Source organism: Morone saxatilis, unplaced genomic scaffold (assembly GCF_004916995.1).
Source record: "Morone saxatilis isolate NCDOM2014 unplaced genomic scaffold, NCSU_SB_2.0 Contig23, whole genome shotgun sequence".
Classification (NCBI taxonomy): domain Eukaryota; kingdom Metazoa; phylum Chordata; class Actinopteri; family Moronidae; genus Morone; species Morone saxatilis.
Window position 1 is genome coordinate 11,585,374 of NW_023339796.1, and position 16,558 is coordinate 11,601,931.

Genomic DNA, 16,558 nt, shown 5'->3' on the forward strand with positions numbered 1-16,558 from the left:
ACATTAATGTAACTAATGCACAATTTATAGATAAATGGCTAAAACAAGAAAAAGGCCCAAAATAGTAACACAATTAGATCCGTCTCTCTATCGGTTCGGGTATTTGTATTTGGGAGTTTGTGTTTGTCCTTGTTTGCATTCGCTTGCAGCTGGAGGAGTGTAGACGATACACAAGCTGCCATCTCAATTAGTCCCTGCAATCATTAGGACCAGAGGAGAAGAGCTACAGCTTGTTGCTCCCTCACACACTCTGACATATGGTCCAGACCCTGCGCAAACAAACTTACCAGAGTCGACAACATCCCAGTGAATTATTCAAAGTCGTATGTGTGTGTGTGTGTGTGTGTGTGTGTGTGTGTGTGCTTTTCTTTTACTTATGTCACAGCATGAAGTACGAACTTGAAAAACTACAGGATGCTCTGCTTTCAAATCCACAAGAGTCTGACAAATACAGTAGTTTAATTGGCTTTTTGTTTAGTTGCTGCCCACGTACTGCTGGTGCATGATTTTAGAATTATGACATCCTACATCCAAAAAAAATACATAGGCTTAGCCTTAACTCCAAATTAGTAGTTATCAGCTTATAGCTCCAAATCAACTTACACAGCCGACTTGTTTGTGTTGCCTCAGAACACTTGGATCAGCTTTTGCATTGTGAACTCTTGGATTAAGCAGAAAACGAACACATGTAGGCTAGACGAATAAATAAATGAAAAGGAGAAAGGGGGAAAAAGGATAAACTTTTTTTCCTCCCTGCACAAACAGCTTAGTATTGGTGCAGTGCAGCCTGCAGAGAGCACCACCCTGCCAAAATAAAGATGAGCTGGGGCCTGTAGTAAAGGAGACGTCTGCCATGGGCGGCCCCTGAGATCTAATCAGAGGGCTTAATATCCCCCACAGCGAGGAGACCTTGGCCCCTCAGCCCCCTCAGCCCTGACACCCCTGACGCCCAACCCGGCTCAGTGCTCTGTTCAGCTCCGCTCTGCTCTGGCTCCACAGCCAACAAACTCCACAAAGTTCTCTCTCTCTCTCTCTCTTTCTCTCTGTCTCCCTCTCTCTGCATCTCTCTCTCCCTCCCTTATTCTCTCTCATTCTCAGCAGGGAGAGACACAATGGCCAGCCACTGATCCTGTTTGGATGTGGTTTTGGATTATTTCTTCCCCGTCTCTCTATGTCCTCATTTTAACCCTCTTGGAAGACATGCCACTGTCCCCTCTAAATGGGCATTGCAATGGCATACTTCATATGTGACTCAGGCTTCCAAATAGCAGTACAATGTCCCCTCATTGCCCGTTTCAGCGTATCCCTTTATTGCATGTTGCATGCTAATTTGACGAGCGATGATGAAGACAAAGAGTCTTAATTTTAACTCTTATCACTAATTACAGGGTTACCACAGTTTATATTAGCACTGAATTTTCTTTACTAATCATAAATATAACCCAAGGCTTTTAAAATGTCAAAAGTGAACTATATACAATAGCTAAAAAAGCTGTCAAGCTTCTCTTTACATCTTTGTCTTAAATGTCATTCAGTGTTTATGGTTCTTACAGGAGCCTTGTAGGTGCCATTAGTGCATTTTAGGCTCTGGCACTTTAAATCATTGTCTACTTCCATATGAATGAATGCAGAGCTATAAATTGATAAATGCATAGCTGATTAAATGTGTCTCTTGCTGGATCTGGACCAGATACACATGTAAACAGTGAGAAACAGCTAACCTGACATCTCAGTTGTGTTTGGCCCTATTGTACAGTATTTGAAGGCCCCCCAAGTCTCAAATCCATTTTTATTTTTGCTGTATTGACTTTTTCCTCCTCTAGCCAAAGACATAATGAAGGCTTCCTGCAGCTGCTGTGACCTGCTTCTGTACAGTATATGCAGACAAAACACAGCTAAAGAAAAAAGCTATTGTTTATCAGTGCGTTTTTTTTCTTTCAGAGCATGTGTTCCCCACAAAGAAAATTGTCATCCTTTTTGGAGCATAACAGAGGCACAAATGTGCACGATAGCCTTAACCTTGAGCGTAAATGTTTTGCAACAGACTGTAAAACCAGCCATCTATCTGAAATTATGTTTGTCTTCATATTGTTGTGGTCATTAGTTTCAGAAATGGACCATGGAGTTGTTGTTTGTTCATTAGAGGAGGTTTGTTCGTTTCTGGTTAACATGCTGCCATGTTCCAGAGACAGCTGTCACCCAGGCATTAGCAGTCTGAAAGCATCACCACAGTGTGTCTGCTTTGAATCTAAACTTTTATTTCCCAGGTCAGGAGTGTGACATTCAATGAAGCCGAATGCGTCTCAAGTGTACGCAGCTCAATAATTAATAACCGCTCTCCCAGGTGAGCTCAAATTGGGACACGTTAATGTTGCAGAGCCCCGCCACGGGGCTGCAGCGACCCCAAAGCCATCTCCGACAGACACCTCACCTTTTGTGGCTGTGCTCTTTTCCTCCCTCTCCTTGTGGCCCCATGGTGCATGCATTAGAAGAAAAGTTATTTTGAGCTGTAAGAAATTCAAATGAAGCCCCCACATGCTAACTTTTCCAGAGCATCCAGACCTTTGAGATTAGACAGCCATCCTTAAAGCACAAGGGTCTTGGATAACAAACGGCATGTTTGAAGTGCTCCTTGGAGAATGCACACACACACATGCAAGACACACACACTCAAGACACACACAATTGCATCCCCCTTAGCTTTCCAGCGTGGACTATGGCTTAATTAAAGCACAAGTGTATGGTATATGTTGTAAGTGCCCAGCGAGTTGTGTGTTTATATGATGGTGAATGCAGTCTAAGTCTGCATGAATAAGTAGTGCAACACCATGAATATTTATATTGTCAATATAATTAGCTATGTAGACTAATGGAGGCCATGTTTTGCACTTGAAGCCATGCCAGTTTTTTGTGGTTGTTTATTTTCTGGCTTGTTGTCCCCACAGTAGTGCTAAATAAAGAGCATCATTATTCCCAAAACATTATGCATTCACTAGCTGTAGTGCCATGAATATGACCACTCTAGTTTCACTGTTAACATCTAAATTGTGATCTGTTTATTATATATCTCATAACAATGCCTTTTTTCTACTGTTGATAGTGCATTCATTTGTTTGTAATTAAGTAATTTTCCTTGCCATTTGACATAGTCTGTCTTTAGTTTTTATTCAGGCAGATGAAATAATGATGTTGCCTTTGTTACCCTAATGCCGGCAACAAGGCCCTAGTCTAATTTACCACAGTTAACAATAAGAAGCAAAGAGTAGAGGCATCTTATGGTGAAAGTTTTTTAAACGGGATATGAAAGTGTTTAAATTTTGCACTAACATTTATAAATGTCTTCTCCTCTGTCCCTGTGTCTCCTTCCCCCTGTATGTGCGCAGTGTTTGTCCACGCCAATAAGCTCCAGCAGCACATCTTCTCTGCCCACGGCCAGGAGGATAAGATCTACGACTGCTCGCAGTGCCCACAGAAGTTCTTCTTCCAGACAGAGTTACAGGTGAGCCTCGGGGCTGGCGGAGCAAAAGGGCCACCGGCAGAATACAGCGACCGCTAATCACACATGACAGCTTAACAAACACTAAACACCGCTCACCACACTCCGGCTGTCCCCTCCATCCCAGCTGGGATGAGAGACTCAGAAGGAATTATTTCAGTCCGTTTCCAAAACTCATTTGTGATGTGCAGATATGATTTGATTTGCTTATTAGACCAGCAGAGCACTAAAATATCTGGAATTAGAGGATTAGTGGAATGTTCGTTTTTGAAGAGGTAATTACATACAGTGCAGAGGCAAAAACACAGTTGAGTCAATATGCCTGCATCTCCCCTCCTAATCACAGAGGAGGCCTCATGGCTAAATATGAGCTTTGTCCTCTGGGAGACCATATCTGCCCTTCAACAAAGTTAGTAGTTGGACTTATGAACTCGCAATGTTAGAGAGATAATCCATTTTCTAGCAATCTTTTTCTCTAGTCCTTGGAGAACCTGAAAAAATGAAACAGACCTTATTATATTATTTCACTGTGGTGGTGTTTTCAAGCAGCTCTGTTTTGTTCGGGGGATTCTCAACCGTACACATGGCACATTTCTCATATCCAGATCTTTTTCTATTACCTTTTGAAACTGAATCATTAGAATACGAGTAGTCTATAACCACCATGTTCAATCCAATCACTGAAATTGTTCTTAATTTTGCCCTAAAGCGCAGAGAGAAACCGGTAGCTCCTGACCACATCCTTCAAGTACGTCTATCTAAAACTTGGATTAGCAGCACTATGTATTAGCAGGTATAGCCAGAGGAAGTATCCGGGGCTTGGCAGTCCATTGATCGGCAACGATTTTCATATTGAGATTCAGGTTGTAAACACAGAGGCGTGTGTCTGCCAGGAGGAAGGTGAATGTGATCATTATCTGCTGGTCATTTGAGCACAGCAACCATGAATAAAACAAGTCCTGATCCACCAACATGCAACTCCACCACAGAGAAGGTTATTTAACAAGCCTTGTGCTCCACCAAACTGCCAACATGGAGTCTTTTCATTCATGCCAAGGCCTCCTACTTATCACATTTTCATCTCTCATTGGTACAGGTGTTCTCTATATAGCAAAGGTTGTTGCAGGTACCTGTAAACAATCTCAAATAACCTGGAGATGTTTGCCTACTTTTCCTTTTGACACTTTTTGGAATGAAGTGATCTCCACCTCCCAGAGGTGTTTTTTCATGCATGATTATATAGTTTTACACCCTGTGTGAAGAGACAAGAGTAGAACATGAAAAACCTATGGCACTTTGTTGTGAAACAGGGGGTTATGAAAGGAGAGCAGGAATGAGCTTGGGGGATAAGACGATCATTATGCTCACCCTGTGCCATGCTCCAAAGGCAGTCCCATGTGAGTGCATGCTCACACTCTCTCAGGCACATGTGCAGTTCATATAGATGCCTGCACACATACTGTTTCTTATCACATTCATACAGAAAAATCAATAACATCAGTTTATTTATACTGTGAACAACTCAAAGCTTCCTTAAGTTTTTTTTTTCATCTTTATCTTAAGATGAAACTCTTGAACTTAGTAATGTTCGATGTAAGATTTGCCTTTTCCACTGTCTGTAGTTAATGCCTTCAACAAACAGTGCAGGTTGGAGTCTTGTTTTCAGTTGTTTGTTTGCAGTTGCCATTTCCCATGCATCACACTTCAAAATGTCTCACTGACACGGGGCAGTCGTTTGTCAGTCTATCTGAAGTGGAGCTGTCTTCCAGCAGCGAGAGAAGTGGAAGCTCTCTCTCCTTGCCAGGTCTTGAGTTTGGAGTTTCTCCCCATTTCTCCCTGACACTCTGGCCCACTCACAGGCTGCCTGGGCTCCTCATCTCTCACAGTAGTCGGAGGGGTCAAAGGGCCAGTGCAAGCTGGGAGAAGGAGCGGCGAGAGGGAGAGCTGCCATGGCAGGTAAAGGGAAGCAGGAACGATATTTTATTAATTTGCTGCTGAGATCCTGAAACAGACCAAAGGCTGTGACAGGTATCCAGTGCACCGCTCCACATCCTCCCCCACCGCCTCCCCCCGTGAACTCTACCCTGCGAGGGGCTAGCCAATTTTCGCCAGCCTGTCGAGATGGATGATGGGAGAGCATCCATCTAATCAGCCCTCCTAGGACCCCCCGCCCAGCCGCCCCCCTCAGACTGGCCAGATTGACTGACTCCTGGGCCTGTGTGCCCCAGAATCCAGATTCCAAAGGAGAATAATCTCCCTCTCTCTCCCTCTTTCCTCTTTCTTTCACAGACAAAAAATAAGCACTGAGATGCATAGACCACCATTCCCCTCGAAACTCTCCAGAGGACTCCTTTCCACCATCACACACGCTCACACAGCCTCCACCCTGCGCATCCCTCTCCCTCACCCCATTAAAATATGGAGCAAAGTCTAGATATTTCATGAGGTGCTGATGGGGAGGGCAAGCGGGCTGGCTGTGCAGCGCTCTCTCTGACCCTCAACTACTGCCCACCCCTTGAGCGACATGGCTCCACTGCATCCTCTCTCCCAAATAAGATCCACTGTCCTGTCATTTTAAAAACAGCTGCTCCCTTGTGAGAAAAAAATATATCTCTGGGTTTTAGCTAAGGCCACATTGCAATGTGAAACTTGATAATAAACTTCCTTTTCCCTCTGCGTTGGCTTTAGATACAGTAGCTTTTCACATTTGCAAAAAGAAACTGAAGCACTGACAATGCTGCTAGGCTGGATTAATTAGCCAGATTCATTAACTGATGGATGCGCAGTATTAGCCACAGCTTAAATCTGACATTTCTCTGAGTGCAGTTCATTTATGAAGAAACACACAAGTTCAGCTCCTACAGCTGCGGCGTACTGGAGGGCTGCAATCGGAGGCTTCTTTCCCAATGATCCCAATTCCTCCAAAGACAAGACAATGAGATTGAAGTTACACAACAGTGAAGATGACATTTTCTGCCTGAGATTCCCTTGTTCCTTTTAAGCTGGGCTGTCTTTTTTCCCCTCCATCTTCCAATTTCATTATCATTCCTTGGAAGTGACACGAGATTGTAAGTCATGTGTTAAGTCGACGGAGGAGTGGAAGGACTGGGGTACTGTATGACTTCTCCCTCTCCTTACACACCCGCAGGACACATACCTTAATTGGAGTGTCTTTTAAAAAGGATTCCTTCAAAGACAATCCAAAGCTCCCTGGCCTTAATGAGTGCTGAAAGTGACAAGAGCACATCTGCATCATGTTCTATTTCCCCACACAAATGAGATTCTCCTCTCGCCGTGTGATAGCCATTATTGCCAAGCTGTGACCAATTCCACTGTTTTAATTAAGCATATTTATAGGCTTCACGGTCAGCAGGTGTAAACAGCTATGCATGTCATAATGTCCGTCAAAGACGGAAAATAGGAAGGGAAAGTCAGAGATGGACAGTCGTAGAGAAAGGAGGGTGTAGAGGAGAGAGAGAGAGAGAGCATGAAATGGGTTAAATGTCCAAAGGTACTGTATTTTTATGATATTCTTATGCATCAAATTGCTATAGTTGATTCTATGAATGATGGCTCTGAAAAACAACATTTTAGGCCTTTCTTTTTTCCTTTCCTTTTCATGAAGAATGACACTCTTTAGTATGAAGCACAGAGACCTGATTCCCCAGAAGTTTTTCCTTCTTTTTTTCATGAATTTTAAAATATGCCCCCAAAAACACCCTAACTGCCCCGCGTCCCAAAAGTGTCGCACAAAAGCAAAGCTTCATGTGTTTGTCCCTAAGCGGCTCTCAAACACGCCATTTTCTCTGAATATCTTGATCTGCCAAGTATGACAGCTCTTCACGCTTTTGAAAGTTGTATATATATTTTTTTCCTTTTATATGACAACTTGTTTTCTTCTTCATCACCCCAGGTGCTCAAGATTCTGTCACCATTTCAAAAAGTTGCACTACAAAATAAAAGAACAATGAATTAGAAAAAAAACAGCTGCTTGTAAGGCGCCATCATTAATATTTAAGCTTATTTATAATTATGTACAACACTGTACACACACTGTAAATGGGGACATAAACACCCTTAGATGACTAGTGATGTATCACAATAGTGGTGTTCTAGTTTTGTAGGTGGATCAGAATTAGACAGCATGACAGACCTAATGATCCTGGGAGGATATTCTCTTTCTAAGTGCGCGTGTGTATACATCTGTGTGCGTGCTGTATGTATTTGTCTTTGTGTCTGTCTCTCCCAGGGTCTGATATGTGCATGCAAACACATTGTCTGGAGGGAGACATGACAAAAACTCCCAGAAGCCTTTGAGCTGTTCTTTTTTTCTTTTTCCTGTGTTGCACCACTGGGGAAAGTTAAATCCAAACAAAGAGGAGACGCTTGGCGTACTGTGCTAGAATCCATCACCGGATCTCTCCCTCAAACATGTCTCCTTTACTTTTCTTGGTTGACTTTTTCAACAACTTTGATAAATACCATTTTAAGTGCTTCTCAGGAAATTCACTACAGGTTTAATTTACTGCCTGTAGTGATTTGATTTTCAAGTGTCTATTATGCTGTTGATGTTAACAAAATGCAGCAGAGGCCAAAATAAACAGCATTAGAACAATTATTCCCTCTCGAATTTCATATTCACGCCTCACAACAGCAAAGTAATTTAACACTTCAGTTTGGATGTTGAATGACACCAGTCAATTAAAAACTAATTTTCTGATTCGCTCCTCCATTTGGGTGGGAAAACATGAGAGTGCAGATCGACTCTCGCCTTCTCATAGAAGCGTGGAAATGTAGGAGAAAATTTAGTCCTCAAAAATCTGCATTTGTGAAGTGGCATATCTAGCAGCACAGGAGAGGGAGGAGAGGAGGGGAGGGTGGGCTCTGTAGCATCCCTAGTCAAAGTCTGTCCCTGACTGAAGTGGTTAAATGTGAGAGTAATTGTGTTTTGTTTCTGGGACTGACATGTGGAACCCCATGGACCCCATCTCCCTCCCAGTGACAGGCAGAGATCCTCCCCCCTCGCTCTGTCTAATTAGAGGATGTAGCCCAGGGCTCATGTCCCAGGAAGACCCATCCCCCTCCCAAGATGGCTCCCCTAAGAAAGCCCTTAATTGGGTTCTTTAGTCATAGTCTTCATTTTGGCTGGAAAGGCATCTGTGTGTTGCTATCACCTCAGAATACAGTTTGTATCGCTCTCTTGTGTTTTTTTTTCCTTCCTCTCTTTTTTCTCCCTCTCGCTGGCCCTCTCTCTATTGCTTTCCCTCTCTCCCTCTCCCCATCTCCCACTCTCTCCTCACTTAATGAGGCCCCATAATAACACAGCAGTTGTGCAGTTGTTTTGCTACCTCAGTCAAACAGCAGGATCACTGCATAGTGTGTTTCTAGTACCATTCACTTGTCTACTTAGACAGGGTAATGAGTATCATTTGGAGCTACAAAGCACCAGCCCACAAAAAGGGTGGTCCGTCATCTCTGGTTACACCTCAGAAGCATTTGGTTGGGGTAGTTAGACATCTAATCAAAGCATTTCAAGCATTATGGATTTATTATATATTTTTACAAGTGTTCAGTGCGAAAACGACCGGACACAAAATGACACACATGGAAGACATTGAAATCCATTGCTGTTGTCAACTCCACCCTAGCCTAGTGCTGTTACTGTATGACCATGACTCCCCGGGCACCTCACTTCAAACAAGACAGTCTGTTACCAAGGAGACCAGGCCGGTTGTGGCACAACAGTGTTTGGGGTCAACCTTCCCTACGGCCTGATAAGTGATGACTGTGGAGAATGCCAACTGCTGTATTATTTATTTATTTGATTGTGTTCTTCATTGGCTAAACTAGCCAGCAGTAAGCCTGGCCTGAGGTCAAAGCAGGAAAGGATTACTCCCTCAGTGGACTGGTCAACAGTAGAGAATGCACAAAGGGAGGACTGAGTCAATACTGGACCGAGTTCAACACACCATTAAACATCAAGGCAGAATGCAGCAGTCTTGTCTTTCTCCACAGCGGTTTAGAACGATAAGAAAACACACGGTGGCAGAATTTTCACAAAATTACCCGAGACACAATGGGGTCGTAATTGACTGAGGCCCATTGTTCATCTTTCAGTCAGTACACAAACATAAATTAGCTTAAGTATCCAAGTGGTTTCATTGCTTAAAATCACCCTGCAGTTTGGAGCCACAATGAAAGATCTCAGGTTCTTTGTTTTAGTATCGTTTGATGACGTTCTCTTATGCGTTAATTAAATTCCTGAGTGATGAGTACGGGTACGTACAGGTCTCAGTGGTTTTGTGCACACTCCCCGTGCTCCAGATGCAGCTTTGCAGACTTACTGTATGTCAGCCATGCAGGGTAAGAGAGAAACTCGGCACAGACTGATAAGACTTTTAATCAGAGCTTAGAGGGGGATGTTTACAGTTTTGACTGTTCCTTCAAATTTTTTGATTATAGATAAACTAAATAAGACACTTTAGCCGCAGGGTTTAAAATGAGTGTTCTTAACTCTTCTAATTAAATAGTTTCTTTAATGAGTAATCTCCACTGTAAGTAACACTTGACTCACAATAGAAAATTTATGCTTTACTGTTAAACTAGTACGTAAGTCTTCATTCTTTTTTCAACTAATGCAAAATGTAAATTATATTTTACATTTTGTTGTAAGTTTTCTCCTTGTCATACACGTATAATTACAATATTTTTCAAACTGTCCTTAACTGAGATATTTACAGTTTTATTGCTATTTTACATACAATTATAACATTGTATTGACACCCAAATGTTTTTTTACTTCAAGTTATTAACATGTTTAAGGACAAAAAATGATGCATCATTATAACTGTGTAATAATGGGTTCTATAGTTGTATTTCTTCCTGCCTTACTGTTGGAGTTTTATAGAAATTTTATAGAAAAGTAATTACAGATCAGTTACATTTTGTGTTACTTTACATTAGATTGACAGACAAAGAACTTTGTCATTAAAACAATGCAAGCATTTTTAACTGTATTAGTTTTGTGAAAAAATTAATGCATTTATTTATGCTTTCATTATATGATAATATGAATTATAGTAACATTTATATGTAATATATATATAATATATTAATTAGCATTATCATTTTTTTTATTGTTAGAATTTAAAGATTCTCCACTTCGAACTCCTCGAACCTCGAACTACATAATGCGACAGATTCTGGTCAGTTCACTTGTAAAGTGCACACTGCTTTGTTTGCCTTAAAAAGGCTATAGCTTGAAAAGTCGTTATTGCTCACTCAGCTCTGTAACCACTCGATAAAGCCTGGGTTTAATGTTACATGCTGGATAACACCAGGTAGAAGAGCAGACACAATGGTCTTACTGCAACATGTGCTCGGCAGGTGTTAACATCATGCTAATCAAACATTGTTAGCATTGTGATTAAGCTTTATATCTTCTCTCTGTGATGTTGGACAATGTGAAGATTGTCTTTAATACAGTGAGATCAGATGAAAGAGAGAATTGGTCTGCTGGTCCACTGGCCTTCCTTTGCAGAGATGATGTAAGAGATGCACCTCTGTTGCCTCACTGGAGACCGGGTGCTATCGATGGAGACCAGAGCAATGGGGAACGACATAAAGAATGATTAGTTAATAAATCAGCTCCGCAGCCTGCTTGCACTTTCCTACTCTCTGCTCTTCCCCAATCGTTCCCCATTTTTTTCTCACCCTCTCCCTCTGTGCAGCAGTGTTAAATTCCTAAGACATGTTGCACCTGTTTGCATGGGTACACAAGACCCTTGCCGGATGTTCCCCCTCCTCTTCCACTACCCCTGAGGGCGTTGCAGTAGGGTGATGTAATCAGATGAAAGTGGTGGTTTAACGGTGGCACAGAGCCGGTGAGAGAATAGGAGAGGAGGAAGAGGCTCGCTCCGAGCCAATGCAGCCAGGCTTCATAAGGGAGAAGCGGGTGCGCATTATTGATCAGAGCAAAATTTAATTTAGTGGAGAATTGACTGCTATGGTTTACCTGAACACTGCTGGTAACTGGGCCCTGCAGCAGGCCTGTGTGGCCAGCAGGTGGTTGAAAGGATCGAGGAGGAGATTAAGGGTTGGATAGAAGGGAAGGAAATGGATGATAAGGGGAATGGCAGAGTTTCAGGGGGAATAGGATGGCATTGAAGGAGGGAGTTAGGATGAGAGCTAAAAGGCTTAATGGAGGGCATCTAATCCTAAATTGCAGTGATTCTGGTGTGACACCATTAGTGACATCCTCTTTGCCAGGGCAGTGGACATTTTGGTCATTTTCTTGTGTAAGATGTGAATTATGTGTTTCCCATCTAATTTGACATTTGTGGTTGGGTACTGTAGGTATTTAACTTATATAGCGTTGGTGCAGAGGTACTTGAAGAACTTGACAAGGATGAAGATTGGATAGTGGATTTCCACCCTCTCCCTCCCTCCCCTCTCCCTCCCTCCCACCTTCCATATACAGAACAGTTTATAGCTACTCTGCGGAGTTCAGTATCCACAGAGATAAAGGTATCAGTTTCATTTTCTTTTAACGTTTTTTCCCCCCTCTTTTCCTCTATTTCCCTTTAGTCTGCATGGCTGCCACAGCCACTGAAGTCGTTTAACACCGTCCTTGAGAAAGCCCTCAGTGAGAAAACTCCTGGCATGTTTAAGGAAAAGGTAGAATGCAGTGTGTGTCAGACAGAGCTGGGACATGCAGTGGGGGGGAGCCATTCCCCAGAGGGGTTATTTTCCCCTCTAATAGCTGTTACGAGCCCTACATTATATCCAAGGAGCTACGTTCCTTTGGGGTCCACAGACACACACACACACCTAGACACACTGGCACACTCACACAAAGGCATGCACACTCAGTTGAGCACAAATTTTCTCTCTCTGTTTCTCTCTCTTCCACATACACATACACACACACGGGCACACACACTCAGTCCTAGCCGCTTTGCTCTCCTCGTGTCAATATCCTGCCATTTGAAGTCACGTACTGCAGGGGCTTCTGGGAGTCGCCGAGGAGCCAGGCTGACGGGTAATGGGCCGCATTCATTAATAAGGTTGCCGTGCTCCTGTCCCTCCTCAGCAACGCCAAGGATGTCTTCACCGGGGGGTAGGGGGTTGGTGGAGTGTGAGGAGGGGGAGGAGGTGAGGTGGTGCGAGAGAAAGAGAGAGAGGGAGCGTCCCGTGGGGAGTCTCCTCCCAGACTCACTTAAAGGAGCTTTATTTCAGCAAGAGAGGAGAGAGGGAAGCAGAGGAGCTGTCCGGGTCCGCCTCTTTAAAAAAGGGAGAGCAGGGCCCAGGCGAGCCATGCTAACCCTTACAGGGGTCACACTTCTGCTCCCCGTCAAACAGCTTATTACCCCACCTGTCGGGAAGTAATCGCCCTAGCTGAAAGGAAAGCTGTCGAGGTGTTTAAATGCTTTATATGGAGGCAGCTGAAAGGGTAAAGAGGGAAGGAATGAATGCAAGGGGGGCTAATAGTCGTCTCCTAGCACTGCCCAAGGGATTCTGCACCAACAGGACTGAAGGTGACTGCTTTGGTAAACCTTCTCACTGAAGTTGCAGTAATCATTTTAGATTGTCTCTTTCTCCATTTTCTCTTTAAAAAAAAAAACTAGTTAAGCAGTAAAAAAAAATGCATTTCACATACTTGTGGACTTAATTGTGCACCTATGTGCACGACAAAATGTATGTGTGCACTGGGGTGTGTGTTTATTGGTGCATGCATGCATGCTGATGACTCTGTGACAGGTGTGTCTAGTCCATGCCAGTTTAGAGAGTCCAAGGCCGTGTTTTAAACAGAGCGCAGCAAGTGGGGCATGTAGTTTGCATTAAAGGGATTAGCAGTCACTTCAAAAGATGACCTGGATTCAGCCCACCAGGGACACCAGTTACACACCCCCTGGTCCACACTCCCTTTAAAGAACCTGGCACAGCTGCCCCACTACAACCACTCTCAACGGTCTGTGTGTGTGCCTGCATAAATTTTGGAGATACAGCAAAGCAGAGTGATATTGTCAGCTTGTTATCCTGTCATAGTAAATTGTGCACCATTACATATTCACAGCAGTGTGGAGGCTCAAATCATCAACGGCCTCACATGCACCTAAAGTATTTCTCAACTTGTTTGTTTTTTTTTGGACTGTATGTTTGCAGCACATTCAATACATGTAGGCACAGGATAAAGTAGACTGCCAGGATGATATTCCATCATGTGTGTCAGTGCCTTGTTATGGATTTGTTTCCATGGACACAGCTTTTGATCAGGAGGCAGGATTTCTGAGGAATGGGATCTTATCTGTCAGTGGTCTTGTGCCTTTGTGTTAGACCAAGACTTAGCTGTGATTAATGCCAAAGCCAACTGCTATTGATCCGCACACTGATTTGACTTCTATGCAAGTTACTGGGTAATGACAGTCTAATAATGGCGATGTTCAAATGCCAAGATAATCAAAAGAAGGACCTTGTCAATCATTCCAAATCATCCTTGGTATAGAAGATTAATAATGTTCCAATGTCATTTTAAAGAAATGGCAGGCAAATGAAAGATTAATTTGTTGTATGTGGTCATAATGTTTCGTCCGTTTCTTTTTGTGTCCTTGCAGAACCACACGTTGACTCAGCACAGCAGCTAACATGGCAAAGATCAGCGCCGTGGCCAAGAACAAGGATCACATGACGCGGAGAAATAATGTCTGACCGCCAATTACCGTCAGTGCAGTTTCTCACTGACTGTCTTGCACTGAACTTTCGATTCAGTTACACCACAAGGAACCATGCCACAGCAAGAAAAAAGAAAAGCAAAGCAAAGAAAATAAGAAAGAAAATAAGAGGGGGAAAGAACATAAAAGAACCCTCTTTGTTCTTTACTAACCATTATTTCAAAAATAAAGAAAAAGCCAACTTGTTTGTACATAGAATTCTTCATGTGTTGCTTAACTACAGCTATATTGCAATCTTATACAGTATTTGCCAATGTACAGTTCGAAATGTTTGTCCAAAAAAGAGAAGGGGGAAAAAAAGATCAATGACATTGTCAATCAGACCAGATGGGACTCAACCAGTTGTGTAAAGGAGAAACAGGGTGCCACTGAGAGTGTAGGAAGCTGTAGGAAGCGGCAAGTGTTGTCAGGAAGACTCTTTTCATAAGTACCAGTCCTACTGCGCAGTATGTCACTCTGTATCCTGACATGGTCAATCATTATGGGGTAAAAAAGCTTGATTCACCAGCATAGGCTGAGATCTTGTCTGTGTGTCCGTCGTAACATGGCTGCCAGAGGACCAGCTGAGAACGGCGGTGCGACTAATCTGCACTGCCTGCGCTGGAGTTCAGACGAGAGGCGGGATAAAAAAGAAAGAAAAAAAAACAACACAGAGAGAACAGGAAAACAGGACAGGATGCTGATATATGCAAACGCAGTGACACAGATTTGGAAAAGGCTAGTTCCTCTGGTTGGCTCATGAACAGAGGCGTGAAGCTCCCATGTGGCTCTCAGAGCATGGGGAAATCTCCAGCCCACTGACTCAACCTGTACATTTCTGTTGTTAATGTTTACTGCTCGTTGAAGCCTGGAGATTACTGGAATAATTTTTTTCTTTTATGTTTTGTTATCTCTACATATTTTTTTCACAGTGGGGAAGTTAATCCGTTTGGATTTGGGGTCATGAAGACTGGACACAATTTCAGTCTGTCTCGGGGATATACCGTAGTTACTAAACTCCGTCCCTGGCTCTCCTGGAGAGTGCCCAAGTACTCCTCTCGTTGCTTTGCAGTGTCCCATTGCTCTCTGCTCAAGCTGGAAGCCACTGTGGCATCATACAAAACTTTAAACCGTTCTGTTATGTAAATGTTTTGCATTCATTGAACCTGAGATGCACTTTTGTATAAAACTTTAATGTTTTGACATTTTGATTGAGAATTGTTCGTACACAGTTTACAGGAAATCACCATCTCCTGCAGCAAAAGGACAGTTATCTCTGATGTTATTAAAATGTATTGTACAAATATGGAGTTCTGTATTTGGCAGACCTCGTTTTTTGTGTTGCACATGTGATGAAAATATTAAAAACTGTATGAGGTAATGGCTTCATTGTCTGTTCATTATCTATCTAAAATATGTGTGTATCTGTGTGTTAGTATGCGTGTGTGTGTGAACACAATTAACCCATCAGACAAGACCTATGACAGCATAAACACGATCATCATCAAAAGCTTACACTGCTTTTTTTCATTGTATCAAATTGCATCCTATTTTCCTCACTCCCTCGTGGCTCTCGCTAACAAACATCTGAGCATCTTAAGGGAGGTCTGTGTTATTAATGACTCCATTACCCATCACCCTGTGCGGTCCCATTCTACACACCCTTGCGCTAGGTCTATTTAGGGAGCCACCAGCACTCCGGGAGACCGTGGAAAAGATTCTTCTGCCTTGCCGAATGGGACAAAACCCATGCAACAACATCTGTCTGTCCCAGCAAATGATTCATCAATGGTGACACGCGAGCGGCATAACATTTGTTGAAGATATCAGTTTTGTTTTGAAAAGGCTCAGTGCTGCAGCTCATAGCACTGTAACTAGGTTATACTGTGAGTAACAAATGACTTTAAACTAACGCTTCATTTGAAATACACAGCAGATACTGTATTTCATTATAGATAGTATAAAATTCTATGATTCTATAAAATGTATCATATATAGTATCGGGTTCAAATATGAGTAAAAATACTAAGAGAGGCACAATAATATTTCTATATATACTGTTTTGATCCACTATGTGCAAAAAATATATAAAAACATACAAATGTCCCTCTGGATGATAATATTGAAGCTCCTTTGTCATAGAAAATAATCACAGGCAGTATTTTAAAATACATCCGTGTAGTCTGGGTTTCTGAAGCTTGTCTTATTGAATTTTCTTACTTCAAGCATAACATCAACCGTGCATATGGTCTGTCATCAATTAGTTTTTATTACATTCCTATAACACGGATCAGATGAGGAATGGACGGGGCCTCGTACAGTGACAGACTTCCTCAAAGAAGACACATCCCCT

At 42.6% G+C, this 16,558-nt stretch overlaps 1 protein-coding gene across 5 annotated transcripts in view; it reads left to right on the forward strand.

Annotated features, from left to right (window-relative positions):
• The window catches only part of LOC118334649 (zinc finger protein 521), an 88,315-nt gene extending 72,729 nt beyond the window's left edge, over positions 1-15,586 (forward strand). For all 5 annotated transcript variants that reach the window (XM_035670658.1, XM_035670659.1, XM_035670657.1 and 2 more), the window contains exons 7-8: positions 3,384-3,499; positions 14,110-15,586. In XM_035670658.1, coding sequence (XP_035526551.1) covers positions 3,384-3,499; positions 14,110-14,139 — 146 coding nt within the window. In that variant the 3' untranslated portion in view covers positions 14,140-15,586. The remainder of the gene's footprint in view (positions 1-3,383; positions 3,500-14,109) is intronic.
• The last annotated feature ends 972 nt before the right edge of the window (positions 15,587-16,558 follow it).